This window comes from Microcaecilia unicolor, chromosome 3 (assembly GCF_901765095.1).
Source record: "Microcaecilia unicolor chromosome 3, aMicUni1.1, whole genome shotgun sequence".
NCBI lineage: Eukaryota > Metazoa > Chordata > Amphibia > Gymnophiona > Siphonopidae > Microcaecilia > Microcaecilia unicolor.
In genome coordinates, this window is record NC_044033.1 from 445,851,571 (window position 1) to 445,871,883 (window position 20,313).

The 20,313-nt window shown below is 45.9% G+C and overlaps 1 protein-coding gene across 1 annotated transcript in view; it reads left to right on the plus strand.

Annotated features, from left to right (window-relative positions):
- The window catches only part of MYT1L (myelin transcription factor 1 like), a 901,397-nt gene that overhangs the window by 577,712 nt on the left and 303,372 nt on the right, over positions 1-20,313 (plus strand). Inside the window, 2 exon segments of the mRNA XM_030198923.1 lie at positions 12,063-12,199; positions 13,149-13,217. Of these exon segments, the coding sequence (XP_030054783.1) occupies positions 12,063-12,199; positions 13,149-13,217 (206 nt within the window).

The following is a 20,313-nucleotide window of genomic DNA, read 5'->3' on the forward strand; positions in this document are numbered from 1 at the left end:
AAGATAATGAGGCCCACGATGAAGGCTGCGATAAACAGAGAGCCAAAAACGCAGTGGGTCCAGAAGCTGAGTTCCTGTTGCTGGGCAGGCATGAATCTGGTGGTTCACGTCTTTCTTAGAGTCAGCCGTAATGGAGCGTCAGGATGTTGGTGCGCAGTCCAACGCTTCAGGGTGCTGCTAGTGGGAGCAGCAGGTTTCAGTCGGGTCCAATGTATCCACACTGGGCTTCCTGCAATTTTAACAGCGGTTGAGGTCGTTAGGAGAACAAGGGAGGGCCCCTTCCATTTGGGCTTTAGGCAGTCAGATTCATCCCACTCTTTTACCCAGACCTCATCTGGTTAGGTGCCGAACGCAGCATTGAAGAGGTGGGCTTTAAGCAAAGACTTGAAGACGGGCAGGGAGGGGGCTTGGAGTAAGGGCTCAGGAAGGTTGTTCCAAGCATAGGGTGAGGTGAGGCGAGGCAGAATGAGCGGACCCTGGAGTTGGCGGTGGTGGAGAAGGGTACTGAGAGGAGGGATTTATCCTGTGAACGGAGGTTACGGGCGGGAACGTAAGGGGAGATGAGGGTAGAAAGATAGTGAGGAGCAGCAGACTGAGTGCATTTGTAGGTAAGAAGGAGAAGCTTGAATTGAATGCGGTATCTGATTGGAAGCCAGTGAAGTGACCTGAGGAGAGGGGTGATATGAGTATATCGGTTCTGGCGGAATATGAGACGTGCAGCAGAGTTCTGAACAGATTGAAGGGGGGATAGATGGCTAAGTGGGAGGCCGGTGAGGAGTAAGTTGAAGTAGTCCCTGTGCTTTCCCACTCATAGCAGGTTCCCTACCCTGAACCGATGTGTGGGACTGGTGAGAACCAAGGGAGCTACTCTTTCAGTGTATTGCTGGATGTCTTGCACTACCTCCTGTAATGCTTTCATCTGTTTCACTAAGGAACTCTCGCCCTGTATCTGCAAGGAGTCGGGAAAAGAGGGTAGTGGTGGTGGCCTAGCATACATCATCTCGTAAGGAGTAAGGCCGGTAGCCTTGGGGGTACACCTAAGATGCAGCAAGGCCAGTGGGAGCAGGTCGGGCCATTTGGCTTTTGCTTCTTGGCATAGCTTGGCTAGCTGGTTCTTCAGGGATCGGTTAGCCCTCTCCACTACTCCACTGCTTTGGGGTCTCCAGGCACAATGCAACTTCCAATCGAGGCCCAGTCTGGTACTGAGCTGTTGTGTTACTTCGCTGGCGAAGGCGGGACCGTTGTCAGAGTTTATTGCTTGGGGAGACCGTATCTGGGTAGGATTTGATGAAGCAGTAGGGAGGTGACTTCTTTAGCCATTTCCGTTCTAGTGGGCTGGGCTTCAATCCATCCGGTGTAGGTACACACGGCGACGAGGATAGCTTTGTAGCCTCGTGCCGGGGGCATGTGTGTGAAGTCAATCTGGCATACGTGGAAAGGGCTGGTGCCTCGGAGAACATGTCCTGGCATAGGGCCGGGCCCCGTTCGAGGGTTGTTCCGGGCACAAGTTGCGCATCGGCTGGAAGCGTTTTTGGTCCACAGGGATAGTTTGTTGATGTAGTAGGTCTTCTCAAGTAAGCGCCCCAGGGCGTCCCTGCCCAGGTGGGTGCGGTCGTGAGCCTCCTTGGCCACCGTCCAGGCCAAGGCTTCGGGTATCCATATGCGCCCATCCTGTAGTATCCACCAGCCATTGCGTGACTCCAGACCCTCTTGTTGGGCCCACTCCGTTTCTTGGGGGGTGTAGATAGGGGTCTCTGTAGGGAGCTGGACGACGAGTACGGGGTCAGAAGGGTGAGAGGAGTGGGGGAGCTGACTTGCCCTTTTTGCAGCGTCGTCTGCCCGCTGATTTCCCCGGGCGATAGGGTCCGTTCTCCCGGTGTGGGCCCTACAGTGCATCACAGCCACCTTCTTCGGTTTCCATACTGACTCGAGTAACTGGCAGATCTCAGCGGCATTTGCAAGTCCTTTCCCCTCAGCTGTCAGAAATCCCCTCTCCTTGTACAAGGCTCCATGCACCTGGAGGGTGAGAAAAGCGTATTTGGAATCTGTGTAGATGTTAACAACTTTTCCTTCAGCCCACCGGAGGGCTCTGGTGAGAGCTATCAGTTCCGCCTTCTGGGCTGACGTTCCGGGCGGCAGAGCCATAGCCTCGATCACGTGGTCCTCAGACACAACAGCATAGCCAGCTCTTCGAATTCCCTCTATCACCTGGCTGCTTCCATCGGTAAAAAGGGTGATGCCCCCTTGCCAGGGTTGGTCCTTCAGGTCAGGTCTGCTCGAGTGCACAGTGGCCATTACCTCCTCACAGTCGTGGAGTGGTGATTCAGGGGCCGGAAGGAGGGTGGCGGGATTAAGGTTGGTTGTGTCCAGGATCCGCACCTCCGGATTTTCGCACAGGAGGGCTTGGTATTTGACCAATCGGGAGTTGGTCATCCATCTAGGTCCATGGCTCTCGAGTAGGCCGCGGATGGTGTGGGGTGTGGTCACAAAGAGTGTCTGGCCGAAGGTGAGCTTATTGGCCTCGTGTATCAGCAGACAGGCCGCCGCAATGCTTCGGAGGCAGCCCGGCCATCCTCGTGCCACATTGTCCATGCCCTTGGAGAGGTATGCTACAGGGCGTTGCCAGGTGCCGACCAGTTGGGTGAGGACTCCAAGTGCCAATCCCTTCTTTTCGTCGATGAACAAGTGGAACGGCTTAGTCACATCTGGCAGTCCGAGCGCTGGTGGGGCCGCAAGGGCATCCTTGAGGTCCTGGAGGGCTTTCAGTTCGTGTTTCTCCCACTGGAGATTTTGGCCCTCGAGTTCAGGTCCTTTTAGCTTGGCGTACAGATCATGGGTCAGAACAGCGAAATTGATGATCCATATCCGGCAATATCCAGCGGCTCCGAGGAGTGCTCGCAACTCCTTTTTATTAACAGGAGTGGGTTGATTGCGGATAGCCTGAGTTCGGGGAATACCGAGCCTCCGGGTTCCTTCTCGGAGGCGAAACCCTAGATACTCGACTTCGATCTCGCATATCTGGGCCTTCTTGCGACTGGCCCGGTACCCCTGGGCTTCCATGGTTTTCAAGAGGTAAAGGGTAGCTTCTGCACAGTCCGTGTACGTTTCACGGGCCACCAACAGGTCATCCACGTATTGGACGACCGGCCCGTACTCGTCTTGGTACGTTTTCAGGTCCTGGGCAAGCTGGTCACCAAAGAGGGTGGGGGAGTTCTTGAACCCCTGAGGAAGCCGGGTCCATGTATATTGCTGCTTGGTTCCCGTCTGTAAGTCTTCCCACGTGAAGGCAAACAACTTCTGGCTGTCGGCAGCAAGGGGGATGGAGAAGAAGGCGTCCTTCAGATCAATGACACTATACCACTTGGTCTGGGATGGCACTTGGGCTAAGATGGAGTAGGGGTTTGGTACGAGGGCGACTATGTCGGCTACCTGGTTGTTGACTTTCCTCAAGTCCTGGACGGGTCTGTATTCGGATGTTCCTGGCTTCTTAACGGGCAACAATGGGGTATTCCATGCGGATCTGATTGGTTTAAGAACCCCCTGTTGAAGGAGTTTCTGTAGATGAGTGTGCATACTATGCCGGGCTGCATAGGGGACGTGGTATTGTCCTTGGTTGACAACTTGAGCATTCGGTTTGAGCTCAATCCAGATGGGGATAGCGTTAACGGCCAGTCCTCCGGGGTTCACTTCTGCCCATACATCAGGCACTTCATCCATTATGGCTCGCCTCTGCTGGGCAAAAGGGGTATTCTGGTCGTAACGGCAGTCGCCAGGTCCTACAGTTGAGGGAGCGTGTAGTCTCCATTCTTCTCTTACTGGACAGATAAGTGTTACTGGCCGATCTTCAAAGCGAGCTTCCACTTCACCCGTGGTCTTGAACTTCAAGGTGGCCTGGAGCTTACAGAGCAGGTCCCGACCAATCAAGGGGACTGGGCATCCAGGGATGTGTATGAACTGATGAGACACCATCGTCCCTCCGATCTGGACTTGGCGCTCCTTGAGGAGGGGGGCCGCAAGGGATTTCCCGGAGGCTCCCACAATTGGTATAGTTTCTTTCGTGGCTGGGGCTATGGCGGTGGTGATAACAGATCGCTGGGCCCCCGTGTCTAGTAAGGCCTTCATAGACTCTGTCCCCACCCGAATTTCCACCAGAGGGTCAGTGGGGACTCTGCCCTCCCGGTTTCTTCATGCTGTGCTGTCTCGGGTAGCGTCCACAGCCATCTGCCATTCCCTCCGGTCATCCCGTCCTCTATCTCTTCGGCCCCTTCCCCGGCCTCGTCTGGGGGCCCCTGTACGGTCGCCCGTCTCCTCCTCTCTCTGCCGGTCCCATGGTTCCTCTTCTCTCGGGCTGTCCCGTATCTCCTCTGGACAATCAGCCCACCAGTGTCCTTCTTGTCGACAATTTGCACACTGGTTACGTCCTATGGGGGACCGCGTTCCTCTTGTTCTTCTGCCCCTCCCCTTTGGTCTAGACCTCATCCGTTCTTCCAGCACCGTGGCCAACACATCTGCCTTCTCCCGCATCTGCCTGGTCGATTCCTTTCGGGCCTCCGTCTTCTCTTCCTGGTCGCGATATCCGAATACGCGATCAGCTATAGCTTTCAGTTGGCTGAGGCTCATCCCTTCGAACCCCTCCGTTCTCTGTAGCTTTCTTCGTATATCCGGTGCTGACTGGCTAACAAAACTCATAACCACGGTTGGGAGGTTCTTTGGGTCTTCGGGATTTATCGGGCTGTGCCTTCTGAATGCCTCCATAAGTCGTTCAAGGAAGTCCCCTGGACTCTCGTCCTTTTGTTGGACTACACTGTGGATTTTCCCCATGTTGGTAACCTTCTGCTTCCCTTTCTTTAAGGCGGCCAGGTACGCCTGCTGGTATCGGCGGATAAGGGTTTGGCCTTCAGCGGTTCGGTAGTCCCACGCAGGGGCAGCGATGGGCGCCTCCGTCTCTATTAGGTTCTGTAAGTTGGCATGGGTAGGGTTCGCATCCCGGACGGCTTGCTCCATATTTTGTTGTAAAAGGCGGCGTTCTTCAGTGGTCAGGATGTGGGCGCTCAACTGCCTAAGGTCTCCCCAAGTCGGATTATAACTGTATATAATGCCTTCCACCAGCTCTACCAACTGCTCGGGTTTCTGGTCGTAGGACGGCCCATGCAATTTCCAGTTATACAAGTCGGCACTTGAGAAGGGAACGTGGCTATAAACTGTTGATTCAATGGGCTGGCCCCCCCTTCCACCGGGTTAGGGGTATAGGTGGTAGATTGTCGAACTGGAAATAAGTGGGTGGCTCCCCCTTTCCTGCTCGAAGGGAGGGCATTGCGCGGACTCGATTGAGGGAATCGAGTAATGTTCTTCACAACCCGTTTACTCTTCCGTATGGTTGCGGGGCCAGGTGACTCAGGTGAGTCTGGACGGGACATCTCTCCGGCATCCGACTCTGACCCGGAAGCCTCAGCGTTATCCGGGCCCTCCTCCAGGCTCGCGATGTCGGGGTATATCGGGGCATATGGCGGTGGCGCGATGTCGTCTTCGTATGCTTCCGCCGTAGCAAGTATCGGGGCTTTTGGAAGCTTCTTTTCGGGCAAACCCTGAACTTTCCCTGGGGTTTTCTTTGGGGGTTTCATTCTAGAAAGTGTGTTGGTCGTACTGGGCGTAGCTCCTGCCTTACCAATGGTAGCAGGGGGCGTGGTCTCAGTGGCTTCAGCGCTAGGGGCGGTAGGCCATATGGGGGCGGTACCTGCGGCCTTCGGGACGGCAGCGGTTGCCGAGCTTTGGAGAGCGAAGGCATGGGTCGGCAGGGTTTTAAGTTTAGTTTTCCGGCCTTTTCTCTGCTTTACCAACATGAGGGCGGCCTTTTCTACCTTTCGTTGGGCCCAAGCCGGCGGATCCCGGACTACATCCAACCACGCTTCTATGTATGGAATGTCCTCGGGACAGCCTGGGTTTCCCTCGACTATAACAATATTCATGACCGCCGCCACTTTTTCATACTCGAATGACCCTTCCGGGGGCCATCCAGCAATACCTAGCCCTGGCCACATAAATTGACATCTCTGTATCATCCCGGCCCTGCTACATTTATCTAGGTCGAACACTTCGCTAAAGTGTTCCGTCATTAAATCTAACGGTGAAGACCCACCCCCGCCCATCCTAACCTGAGTGCCAAAGGACAGGTGACGGACAAAGGGGGAAAGGGGCGGTGGAGGAGTAAGGGGTCTCGTTCCACCAGACACAGAAGGGTCAACACTCGGCCTGACCAGGACGCGGTCGCCCGGCCTGGAACTGCAAGCCCATTCACACACTTTCATACGCCACAAGAAACCCTCCCGTTCGCCGCTCGGTTTCGTCGTCGGAGCCTAGTGAGTTTCGGGACCTAGTCGTATACCAATAGTCCGTATTAGTCACTGGCTAAAAGAGGGTGATCACGCCTCTTCTTCGGTCCTTACTGGGCCGGTCACTAAGTAGAGTATACTCGCCTGTCCGCCGGGGTCGCAGGCCGCGCCGTCGTACGCTTCTCTCTGAAATGGAAAAAGGTGCCTTGTCGGAACCACACAGCCCCCTCTACAGTCAGGCGGAGTTGATCGGCCCTCCTCCGGGAGATGGACGCTGAAATCAGCGGTGGCCACTCACCACCTTCTCGGGTGGGGGTCGATGACCCGATCCGACCGCAGTGGGGGAGGGGAAGAATATAATCCGATTCCCCTTTCTACTTCTGTCCCATCTGGGTCGCCAATGAAACAGGTGGGGAATCAGGAGACGAAAGGCAAATTTTGGTTCCAAACAAGGCAACTTTATTGCTAGCAAGTGAACAGCACCGAGTAGTCTCGGGACACTGTGTGTCATAAATCATCTGACACTTACATTTATACTCCCCTACTGGGCCTGCGCATTTGGCCCCTTACACGCCACAACCGACATGCGCAGTAAACATTTGTAGTTCTTACAGTACAAAATTGTAGTCCCAGTACGTACACACGTCATAACACTGAAATGATACTGGCAAGAAAAACGAAACTTAGCAGCTTATTCTTCACACACACAATGCTCCTTTCTAGCACAGGAGATAAGGTTCGTTCGGCTCAGGAATGCAGGGCGGGGTGTCAGCACCCACCAAGGTCGTCTATTCAGATGGCGCTGCTACATGCAAGCTGGTCTTGTATAGGCCTTGCAAACTACTGTTACAAGCTATATGTCTAATAGCCCTGCATTCTATCTTTACATTAGTAAACAGCAAACTTCTTTCGTTAGCAAACAGTAAAACTGGATAAGGCACAAATGTCCAGTGCAGTGATAAGGTGTGGCTAAACAGCCAAAAGCAGAGGTAGAGTGCATAAGTATAAGTCCATCAGTAGGCACAAAAACATGAGGTTGTCCTGTTGCTCAGTAGTATTCATAGTATTCGAGCAGTATCCGGCGTTCCACTCCTTCATTGCCACACTGGGACAAACCAAAGGTCCATCAAGCCCAGTATCTTGTTTCCAACAGTGGCCAATCCAGGTCACAAATACCTGGCAAGATCCCAGAAAAACAAAATACATTTTATAATGCTTATCCCAGAAATAAGCAGTGGATTTTCCCAAGTCAATTTAATAATGGTCTATGGACTTTTCTTTTAGGAAGCCGTGCAGACCCTTTTAAAATCCCGCTAAGCTAGCCACCTTTACCACATTCTCTGGCAATGAATTCCAGAGTTTAATTACAAGTTGAGTGAAGGAACATTTTCTCTTATTCGTATTAAATTTACTACTTTGTAGCTTCACCACATGCCCCCTAGTCCTAGTATTTTTGGAAAGAGTAAACAAACGATTCATGTCTACCCGTTCCACTCCACTCACTATTTTATAGACCACTATCATATCTCCCCTCAACCATCTCTTCTCCAAGCTGAAGAGCCCTAGATGCTTCAGCCTTTCCTCATAGGCAAGTCGTCCCATCCCCTTTATCATTTTCGTCGCCCTTCTCTGTACCTTTTCTAATTGTACTATATCTTTTTTGAGATGCGACAACCAGAATTGAACACAATATTCGAGGTGTGGTCGCACCATGGACTGATACAAAGGCATTATAATGTCCTCACTTTTGTTTTCCATTCATTTCCTAATAATACTTAACATTCTATGTACTTTCTTAGCCGCCGCAGCACACTGAGCAGAGCATTTCAACGTATCATCAACAACGACACCGAGATCTCTTTCTTGGTTGGTTACTCCTAACGTGGAACCCTGCATTACGTATCTATAGTTTGGGTTCCTCTTTCCCAAATGCATAACTTTGCACTTGCTTACATGAAACGTCATCTGCCATTTAGACGCCCAGTCTCCCAGTCTCGTAAGGTCCTCTTGTAATTTTTCACATCCTCTCACGATTTAACAACTTTGAATAACTTTATGTTGTCAGCAAATTTAATTACCTCACTAGTTGCTCCCATCTCTAAATCATTTGTAAATATGTTTAAAAGCAGCGGTCTTAGCACAGACCCCTGAGGAATCCCACTATCTACCCTTCTCCATTGAGAATACTGACCATTTAACCCTACTGTCTGTTTTCTATCCTTTAACCAGTTTTTAATCCACAATAGGACACTACCTCCTATCCCATGACTCTCCAATTTCCTCTGGAGTCTTTCATGAGGTACTTTGTCAAACACCTTTTGAGAATCCAGATACACAATATCAACCAGCTCACCTTTATCCACATGTTTGTTCATCCCTTCAATGAAATGTAATAGATTGATGAAGCAAGATTTCCCTTCACTGAATGCATGCTGACTTTGTCTCATTAATCTGTGCTTTTGAATATGCTCTGTTATTTTGTTCTTTATAATATTTTCTACCATTTTGCCCAGCATCGACATCAGGCTCACTGGTCTATAATTTCCCAGATCCCCTCTGGAACCTTTTTTAAATATCGGCGTTACACATGTAAATCCTCATTGAAGCCAATTAATGTCAATAATTGGTTTTTAGCCTCCAGTTATTGCCCATTAATGGCTCCTTATTCAACTAAGTTGTGTGTGCATGTTAGATCAATCTCCTAAAATTTGGAAACCATATATAGAATCCAGGGTTTAGCATGCAATAAGGGGTCCTTTTACTAAGTTGCAGTAAAATAGGGCCCTTCGCTAGCATCAGCGCATGTTTTTGTCATGCACTGAGACCCCTTTTACCGCATTTGTGTAATAGCTGTTAATATGCCCTAATCCATGCATTAACAGCCTAATGTACTATAATAAAAAGGGCCCTTAATTTGTAAGGTAGTTTAGAAGTATTGCATGTGTGATATTTATTGTTTATTAATGGTGATCTTTATAAAATCTTGAGAAAGTGAAAGGGATCAATATAATATTGACCAAAAATATTGCATATAACTTTTTAGAGTGCAAATATTCCTTGAACTTGTGTGATCTTGAAAACTCATATACGTTATTATCATTTGATAATTTATCTCTTTGTATAATAGAGAAAACTACATAGCCTGCAGAACAAAGATCCATTTTCACCAGGATCTATGCAGCTAACACTATTAAAGTGGACTAGAAATTACTTAGAATCTGGTTTAACTACTATTTAGCATCCACTAGTTAGCTACTTCAAATTACTGGCATTCATAACTATAATACTGTAAAATTAAGGGTAGCTGTGCTAACCAGTAGCAGCTGAGTGAGGCTAGTGGCATCTTATAGACTAACCAATTTATTGAGCCATGGGCGTTCTAGGACAAAACTGCTTCATGTATCTAACGAAATGGACTTTTCCTTAAAAAAAAAAATCAAGTGTCAGGAAAGCATTTGGGGACTTTTTAAGCCATGCTAAAAAGTGGCCGGTGCTGTTGCTAGTGTGAGGGTTTCCCATGCATTGTGGCCATTGTTAGCATGGTGGTAAAATGGCCTCATTTTAATATTTTTTTGTAATGGTCGTGCTCTAATTTCCCAATTAGAGCGTTGCTATTACCAAGGGAGCCCTTACTGTCACCTATTTTGAAGGCATTGAGGACCCCTGCACTAATTGAGCAGTGCAGGGCAATGTACCCGTGCTACCCGATTAGTGCAGGGCACACCTAATCTGCACCCATTGACAAGCCTGTGGCGCTAAAAAATAAAAACTATTTTTTTAGTGAGGGATTAGCACATGCTGAATGGCTGTACCACGGCAGTGCTTTTTGATGTGCGGTAGGCAAGCGCTAATACCTACTATGGCTTAGTAAAAGGGCCTCTCGGTTTATGTGGAGGGGCATTTTTGAAAGGGAAGTCCAAGTTGCGATTTGGACGTCCTTACAAAATGGCGAAATCCAAGGGCGGGGAAACCAGTATATTCAAAACAAGATGGACATCCATCTTTCGTTTCGAAAATACCGTCAGGGATGTCCAAATCCTTAAATTTCGCCGTCCCTAGATTTGGACGTCCCTAGACATGGACGTTTCTGACTTTCAGCGATTTTCAAAACCAAAGACATCCATTTTTTATTTTATTTTGTTTCCTTTTTGCTCACACCTTTTTCAGTAGTAGCTCAGGTACACTGGATATTTTGTCAAAAATGACCAAATGCAAGCCATTTGGTTGTGAGAGGAGCAAGCATTTGTAGTGCACTGATCCCTCTGGCATTCCAGGACACCAACCGGGCACCCTAGGGGGCACTGCAGTGGACTTCATAAATTTCTCCCAAGTACATAGCTCCCTTACCTTGTATGCTGAGCCCCCTAACCCCCCCCCCCCCCCAAACCCACTACCCACAACTGTACACCACTACCATAGCCCTAAGGGGTGAATGGGGGCACCTAGATGTGGGTACAGTGGGTTTCTGGTGGGTTTTGGAGGGCTCGCTGTTTCCTCCACAAATGTAACAGGTAGGGGGGCATGGGGCTGGGTCCGCCTGTCTGAAGCACACTGCATCCACTAAAACTGCTGCAGGGACCTGCTTACTGCTATAATGGAGCCGAGTATGACATCTGAGGCTGGCATAGAGGCTGGCACGACATATTTTTAAAGATGTTTTTTGTGGGTGGGAGGGGGTTAGTGACCACTGGGGGAGTAACGGGAGGTCATCCCCGATTCTCTCCGGTGGTCATCTGGTCATTTCGGGCACCTTTTTATGCCTTAGTCGTAAGAAAAAAACAGGGCCGGGTGAAAACGTCCAAGTGTTCATCAGGGACGTCCTTGCTTTTTTCGATTATGGGTCAAGGACGTCCAAGTGTTAGGCGCGCCCAAGTCCCGCCTTCACTACGCCTCCGACACACCCCCTTGAACTTTGGCCGTCCTTGCGACGGAGTGCAGTTGGAGACGTCCTAAATCGGGTTTTGTTTATACCGATTTGGATGTCCCTGGGAGAAGGACGTCTATCTTCCTATTTATGTTGAAAGATGGATGTCCTTCTCTTTCGAAAATGAGCCAAATAGTAACCTTACTCTTTTCTGCTCCACTGCTCCCTCATCTCTTTTATCATCCCTTTATGTTTTAAAATTGTAAAAGTTAGTAGGGCCTCTTTTACAAAGCTGTGCTAGCAACTCCTATGCAGCATAGGAGAGGAAGCCCATAGGAATTCCATGGGCTTCCTCTCATTTGCTCTGCTGAAATTACTAGCGAGACTTTGTAAAAGAGGCTCTTAATTAGCCATCAGCAGTATATCAAAGTCTTGTACATAAATAAATGATTTAAAATTTATTCTGCTAAAATAATTTTCTTTAGTGCTTGCAACTTTTCAACCACTCTTCTATAGGAGGGACAATCCTTAATTTGTTTTCTATTGTTTCAGTGTTTCCTTCCTGACATGAGTAATTTGAGTAAGAATCTAAAACCTCCTTTTTCTCACCAGATTTTCTTCTTAGGGGTTTATAAATGTTGGGATAAATGTATTCATGTAACGTCCCTTGAAATATCAATTATAGCACTCAGCAGAGATTATGCCTCTACTAAGCAGGTAAAATGTTGAGGCATAATATGGACAAAATATTTTCTGACAGCACAGCGATAATATCTTATAGGACACTGTTATAGTTAACCCTAACAATGTTTTTCTGGAGATTTTGCAACCTCACCTAAGTGGGACTTATACTGTATGTTTCCCTACAGCCAGAAGATTTGGATCCATTTCAAGAAGCTCTTGAAGAACGAAGGTACCCTGGGGAAGTCACAGTACCAAGCCCTAAATCCAAATACCCTCAATGCAAAGAAAGCAAAAAGGATTAATAACGTAAGCATTATGAGAGGTGAAATTGCTTTTTTCTGCTTTTATCTTTTTCTTCCTTTTGCTTATTTAAACAAATGTGTATATTCCCCTTTTCCTTGCAATATAAGAATGCTACTGTTCATTTGCAACATATTGTATGTTCTAAATCACCATTGAAATGACGTATGCAGCTAATGTATAGTTGCGTGTTTTTAATGATGTTCAGTTATACTGAAGCGTCATTTTCATAATCCTGCTCATTTTGCAGCTTTTCTTTAGGATGCTTGTAGGCCCTTGCAGACAGTGCAGCTAAACTGGAAACAATGAAACTATTTAAAACAAAGTCTTCTTTTTTTTTTAACATACTTACTATTTTGGCTGTTTTTTTTGTTTTTGTTTGGTGGCAGATGTCCAACACCAGGGTGTGATGGGAGTGGTCATGTGACTGGTAATTACGCCTCACATAGAAGGTGTGACTTCATTTTTTTTTTCATGGTGGATTCTGTCTTTTCAATTTATTGTTTTCAGCTTACCTCAACAATGCTGTCAAAATAAAATGTTGAGCTATGTGTTAACCCTTTGAGTACTATCTGTGGACTTTTAGAGCATGCAAATTTGTGTTTTGTATGATGTCTTTGGGTAGAGTCCTTTTATTTTAAGTAGAGTTCAAAATATATCCAAAATGCTATCAAAATCAAACCAGTTATCTCACCTAATCAAAAAAAGAAATACAAATTATTGCATTTTCTTTTTTGTAAACAAAATAATTTTCCACTTTGTATTGTCTGAAGTCATGCAAAGTTTTCTAAACATATTCAGAGGGTTAACTATTATGGAATTCGATATACAGCACTGCCCCCACCTCACCATTGCTTTTTTCTGCATCACATTTATTTCTATTTTATTTCTTTGTATGGTGTGATTCTTGTTTAAGAGTGCTTAACTTATAAGCAGGTTCACTTACATGGATATCCTGACATGTCTTACAGTCTGTCGGGCTGCCCTTTGGCTGACAAAAGTATTCGGAGCATGATGGCCACCAGCTCACAAGAACTCAAGTAAGAAATGAAGAAAATAAACTTTTCTTATTATTCCACATTGAGCTACAACTTTGAACATTGTAATGTCAGCTGCTAGGAAGACCCTTGTAAGAATAAAGAATAATTTGTGAGCTAGAAGATGATGGTTTAGGTAGCTATACTGTAAGAAAAATCATTGCCTGCCTGATCAAACATATAAATGGCAAGTGACCGACTCACCTGCAAATGCGCAGTAGAGACTTCCCTCTCTGTCCCGCCCTCGCGTCAAGACGTGATGACGTCAAAGGGCGGAACAGAGAGGGAAACGGAGTCGGACTGTCGGACGCTGCCGCTGGAGCCTGGAAATGAACATCGCGCGCACCAACCTCCACCCTCCCCCCCATCCCCGCCGCCGCTCCCGCCCCCCTCCGTGTCGGGCCCCCTGCACTGACCTGACAGCGCCTTTCACCTCCGTGTGGAAGCGCTGTCAGGTCAGTGCAGGGGGCCCGGCACGGAGGGGGGAAGGAGCGGCGGTGAGGAGGATAGCTGGAAATCTCGCCCGTTTTAACGGGCTTAACGGCTAGTAAATATATAAGAAAGGTAGTGTTGCTATGATAAACCTATCAATATTTTAGATTAAAATTACTTTAAAAAGAGAGTTTAACAACACTTTAAAAGAAGTGAAATCAATATTTTTTCATGTTAACAGGAACTAATAGATAACAAGTTCCATTTTAGTCCCATTTTACATTGTATATAGAATTGAGACATCCAGGTTGGTCCATGCTTAATTCCAGTGATAGTTAGAAAATAATTTGCAAACACAGAGCCTTTTCTAAAAAACCTGAAGAGAGTGCACATGAATTTGAGCTTCCACTTAGAGGTGTCTGCATTTACCCATGGAAGCAGTGATTTTGCAACTTCGAAGTGCAAATGGCATCACTTCCCATATAGCTGCTGCATTTTACAAAACTGTATATGTTAAGTGCCACCAATTAAGAAGCAAGGCTACAATTAACTTGGTTTCATTTTGAAGATGCAAATAAATTACATGGGATTAAGGAGATTGACTCCCTTAATTGCTCTTGTAAAGCCCTGGCCAAAACCAGCACTTTTTAAAAACCTATGCATACCTTTGTCCTGATGTACAGCCTGACATGGAAATTGCTCCTCATACACATGCATTCCCTTGGTAAAATGGGGAACATATGCATAGTTTTTTTAGTCCTGCCCAAATCATTCCCAAACCATGCCCCCTTGAAATGACTACATGGTGTAAGTCTCCAAACGTAAATAGCAGCTTTCTGAAATTGGTGTTTATATATACATGTACATGCCACCATTTACACAAATATGTTTCTAAAATAATGGCCAACGTCTCTAATCTTTAATGGTCTATAGTACCAATACCAATTATTCATTTGCTGATGGAAACATTAAAAGATTTTTTTTTTCATTGGGAAGATATGGTGCTCATTTTCAAAGCAGATGGGCACCTCAAAATGCTTTAAAAAGGCCTACCTGCTAAAAAAAAAAATCCAAATCCCAATTTTGGACATTTCACACTGCAGTTTGTCCAAATAGGAAAGGGGGCATGTTTTAGGTGGCATATAGAGGGGGGGAGGGGGGCTCAAAAGTAGGATATGCAACAGCGATTTTCAAATGAGAAGAAACATCCATGTCTAAATAGAACATTTTTATCTAGACCTGTTCAGTCATGTCCAAGTTACAAAAAGGTGCTCTAAGGGATTAAGGCATGACCTCTCCTTAATTACCCAGTGGTTGCTCTCCGGAAGGGGAAACCAAGCTCTATGACACATTTCAGGTATTATAGACATTCTGAACAAAACAGGAAGCAGATCTGAGGAGCAGCCTAGTGATAAGTGTAGCGGCCTATAAATTAAAGGACACAGGTTTAAATCCCAAGGTAACTCTATTATTTTTTTCCTGGGGCTCCCTCCAGGAGCAGAAAAATACTTATTGTACCTAAAGACATAAGACATCTGCAAGCCTGAAGCCTATTGAAATGGTTTGCATTCAGATACAGTATATTTTTCTGTTCCTGAAGGGCTCACATTTATTAAAATTTTAAAAAAAGTTACAGTGGGGTTTGAACCTGTGTCCCTTGATTTACAGTCCACTGCACTAATCAATAGGCGTACTCCTCTGTTCCGTAAGGATGTTTCTTTAGTCATTTTAATATGAATACTACCAGACAGATGCCCCTGTGCCTTGTTTTCCCCTGTTTATAATTTAAATGTTTCAGTTTGTAAAATAGTTGTTCAAGATGGATGTCTCCAGTGCAAGGATGTCCTTCTCATACATTTTCAAACAGGAAATCTGGACATCTTTCCTGTTTGAAAATTGCTGTGAGATGGATAGGTTTTTTTGGACATTATGAGCATGACATCCCAATTCTGACTTGGACATTCTTTTGAAAATATCCCTCTCTGCCTCTTAGCTGGCAGAAGTGCTTTGAGCACACATGCCTAATGTCATTGCTATTCAAAAGTGTCACTGTTATTGATGGCTTTGTTAGTTGTGATACATTTTATATAGTTTAGAGCCCCTGGGTCACAACCAACACTGCTTACTAAACTTTAGTGGAGATAAAAAAAAAAAAGAGGTTTAGCTCCACTAAAGGATAAGCTGTTGCTTTATAAAGGGAAACTCTTTCGTAGTGCTCACCTATAAATTGTCATATTTCCTGACATTATCATTGATTTAAATGATATATTGAAAATGAGTTAAGTCACAGGGCTTCTTATTGGATTCAAACTAGAGACATTAGAGGATGGAGGGTTTAGATGTTACTGAAACCAATCTGGTATGTGCTTCTTAGAATAAAAAGATAAGGTGCTCCAGTAGATAACATAGTAGAATTTATTGTCTTAGCATACTCGCATACTCTAAATAGCTATTGCCAATACTTTCCATACATTTTGTTTCTTACTCTCTTGTATTTATATTTCACCATTTTCTCACAGAAAAAGAAGATATCCTAAATGTTTTATTAAATACAGTATTTTGCTTAGTATGAATGCTATTTATCTCAATACGAACTATTAAAATTTGTTCAATCATCAAAACAAACTTATGAAATAGATAAAGATTGTTATTACCTAGACAAGATGGTTTATATTATATTATTTTATTTGCAGTTTCCAATGATTCCATGGCTGTGGACACCATCTCAGTATTTGCTTTTTGCAAAAACATCAAACAATGGCCAAGGAATCGTGAGAAACTGCACAGACATCAAATGTTGCTGTCCTAGCCTTCCTCTCACTATAACTCCTGCTGCTGCTATATCCCGAGTCTCCTTTCTTCCACCCACAGCAGATCAGGAAGCCTCTCTTCCACCATCCTTCTTACCACTGGTACAGCCATCGCTGTTCCTCTATTATTTCTGTCTCTGTTACAAACTGGACCACCTCTCTTGCAGCCTCCTTTCTTCCAATGTTGTGGATATGTCCTTACCTTACTGTCTCCCCTGCTATGCAACAAGCAACCTCTGTCCTTCCTATAACCAGAATGGACCAATCACATCCTGATCTTAAATTTTGTTCCCACTTTGGTACGCAAACCTCCTTGCAGTTTATCTCCTGCTGTGGGTATTGAATAGCTGGCACAAAGCAAGATCTGACAGGTTACTGGGGAGGAAACAGCAGTAGCAGGCTTAGGTAATATCATGAGTTATGAAAACTAGTAAACTAGAAAGGAAAGAAAGAGAAAACTGTATGGAAATACAGACAGGAGAAAAGGAAGAAAAGAATGGGAGATCAGATAAGAACCTTCACCACAGGAGACCTTGGGCCATTCCTATTGATTTTGTCTGTGCATTAACTGTTAATGACTTGACTGTCCAGTGGATCCAGCTCCATCTACCCATGTCCAGCAAGCAACCCTCCCCTGCCCTCCCCTCCATCCACCCATGTCCAGCAACCCTCCTCTCCCCCTGCCCTCTTCTCCATCCACCCATGTCCAGCATTTCTTCTCTCTCCCTGCCCTCCCCTCTATCCACCCATGTCCAGCAACCCTCCTCTGCCCCCTGCCCTCTCCTCCATCTACCCATGTCCAGTAACCCTCCTCTCCCCCCTGCCCTCCCCTCCATCCACCCATGTCCAGCATTTCTTCTCTCTCCCTTCCCTCTCCTCCATCCACCCATGTCCAGCAACCCTCCTCTGCCCTCCCCTGCCATCCACCTACTGTATGTCCAGAAACTTCCCTCCATCCACCCATGTCCAGCGACTCTCCTGTCTCCCCTGCCCTCCCCTCCATCCACCTATGTCCAGCAACCCCCCCACCCCCCATGCCCTCCACCCATGTCCAGCGACTCTCCTCGTTCCCCTGCTCCCCCTCCCTCCAGCCACCCATATCCATCTGAGCCTACCTCCCGTCTGAGCCCCCCCCCTCCCCGACCCAGTCCCTACCTGCCTACCAGCTCCGTGCCGCCAGACGACCCTCTTTTGCCACCCGACCCAGCATTTTTTTTAAAATCTACGAAGCGGCAGCGCGGAGCCTCGCGTCTGAGAGTAAAAGAAGGAAAATCGCTTTGTCAGCCGGCCTTCCCTCACTGTGTCCCGCCCTTGCGGAAGTTACATCAGAGTGAGAAGGAAGTCACTTGCAAATCAAAAACTACTATGAAGGATAAAACCAATTCTGAAGCCACTCCAACTACAATTAGTTTTATAGGCTTGCATCTTGATGCAATTATACTACTACAATAGAGTTTTGCTGAGCATTCCACATCAACAGCTCCGAAAACATCAGATTATGAACATAAGAATAGCCATACCAGGTCAGACCAATGGTCCATCTAACCCAGCATCCTGCTTCCAACAATGGCCAATTCAGGTCACAAGTACCTGACAGAATCCCAGATAGTAGCAAGATTCATGCTACTGATCCCAGGGACAAGCAGTGGATCTCCCCATGTCTATCTTAATTGTAGACTATGGATTTTTCCTCCAGGAATTGGTCCAAACTTTTTTTAAACACAGATATACTAACCATTGATACCACATCCTATGGCAGTGAAAAAAATATTTCTTCCTGTTCATTTTAAAAGTAGTACCATGTAACTTCCTTGAGTGTCCCTTGTCATTGTACTTTTTGAAAAAGTAAAAAAATCAATTTACTTTTACTTGTTCTACACCATTCAGTATTTTTAGACCTCTACCATATTCCGCCTCAGCTGTCTGTTTTCCAAGCTGAAAAGCCCTAACCCTTTAGCCTTTCCTTATATGAGAAGAGTTCCAGCCCCTTAATTATTTTGGTCACACTTTTCTGAACCTTTTCTAATTATCCTGTATCTTTTTAACAACTCTTGTGAACAACTTGAAAATCTGGTGGACAAAGCCATGGAACCGGATGTGATCCATCCCAGGATATTGAAGGCGCTCAAAGAGGTTCTGGCAGGTCCTCTTAAAGATTTGTTTAATAAATCCTTGGAGATGGGAGAGGTTCAATGGGATTGGAGAGGAGCAGATGTGGTCCCCCTTCACAAAAGTGGTGACAGAGAAGAAGCTCGGAACTATAGGCTGGTAAGCCTCACTTCGGTTATTGGAAAAGTAATGGAAAAATGCTGAAGGAAAGGATAGTGAATTTCCTGGAATCCAATAACTACAAGACCCGAGATAACATGGTGTAACCAAAGGTAAATCATGCCAAACGAAGGTGATTGAAATGTTTGACTGGGTGACCAGAGCATTGGATCGAGGATGCATGCTAGATGTAATCTATTTAGATTTCAGTAAAGCCTTTGACTAGGAGGATCTTGAGTAAACTGGATTAGGAATTGGCTGACAGATGGGTGGTAGTTAATGGAATTCACTCACAGAAAGGAAAAGTGAGTAGTGGAATGCCTCAAGGATTGGTACTGGGGCCGATTCTGTTCAGTCTCTTTGTGAGTGACATTGCTGAAGGGTTAGAAGGTAAGGTTTACATTTTTACAGATGATACCAAGTTTGTAACAGCGTGGACACCCCAGAGGGAGTAGAAACCATGAAAAAGGATCTGAAAAAGTTTGAAGAATGGTCTAATGTTTGGCAATTATAATTAAATGCAAAGAAGTGCACTGTGATGCACTTAAGGAGTAGAAATCCAAGGAAGCCATATGTGTTAGGCTGTAAGAGACTGATATGCATAGACAGGGAGAGGGACCTTGGGGTGATAGTATCTGAGGATCTGAAGGTGACAAAACAGTTTGACAAGGTAGTGGCCATAGCCAAAAGGATGCTAGGCGGTATAGAGAGAGGTGTAACCACTTGGAGTATTGTTTTTAGTTTTGGAGGCCGTATCTTGCTAAAGATGTAAGAAGACTTGAAGCAGTCCAGAGGAAGGTGACAAAATGATGACTGGAAGACCTGAATATGTATACCCTAGAGGAGGTGAGGGATAGGGAAGATATGATCAGACATTTAAATACTTGAAAGGTATTAATATAGAAACAAATATTTTGCAGAGAAGGGAAAATGGTAAAACTAGAGGACATAAATTGAGGTTGCAGGGTGGATTCTTTTTTCATAGAGAGGGTGGTTGATGCCTGGAATGCCCTCCCGAGGCAGGTGGTGGAGAAAAAAGTGGTGGCTGGTGGGCTTCTTCGGTCTATGTCCCAGAAGCACCAAAGAAAGACCATGATCAAGTATATAATATCACATTCATTGTTGATTTTAAATCTTGAATTGATAATGAATGTGACTGTTGGGCAGACTCTTCTGTAATTTTCCAGATCACCCCTGGATCCCTTTTTTTTTTTTTTAAATAAAATCAACTTTACATTAGCCACCCTCCAATCGTCAGGTACTAGAGATGATCTTAATGACAGGTTACAGATCACTAACAGCAGATCTGCAATTTCATATTTGAGTTCTTTCAGTATTCTGGAGTGTATACTATCTATTCCAGGTGATTCACTAATCTTTTATTTGTTGATAATGGTTCAGTACATCTTCCAGGTTCATTGAGATTTCTTTCAGTTCCTCTGCATCGTCACCCTTGAAAACCATTTCTGGTATTGGTAGATCTCTTACATTTTCTACAGAATTCAGCCTCTCTGCTGTGGCCCTGTTCTCCCTGAAAGCCCCTTTTACTCCTTGATGATTTAATATTCCACAGATTTTATCACAGGCTT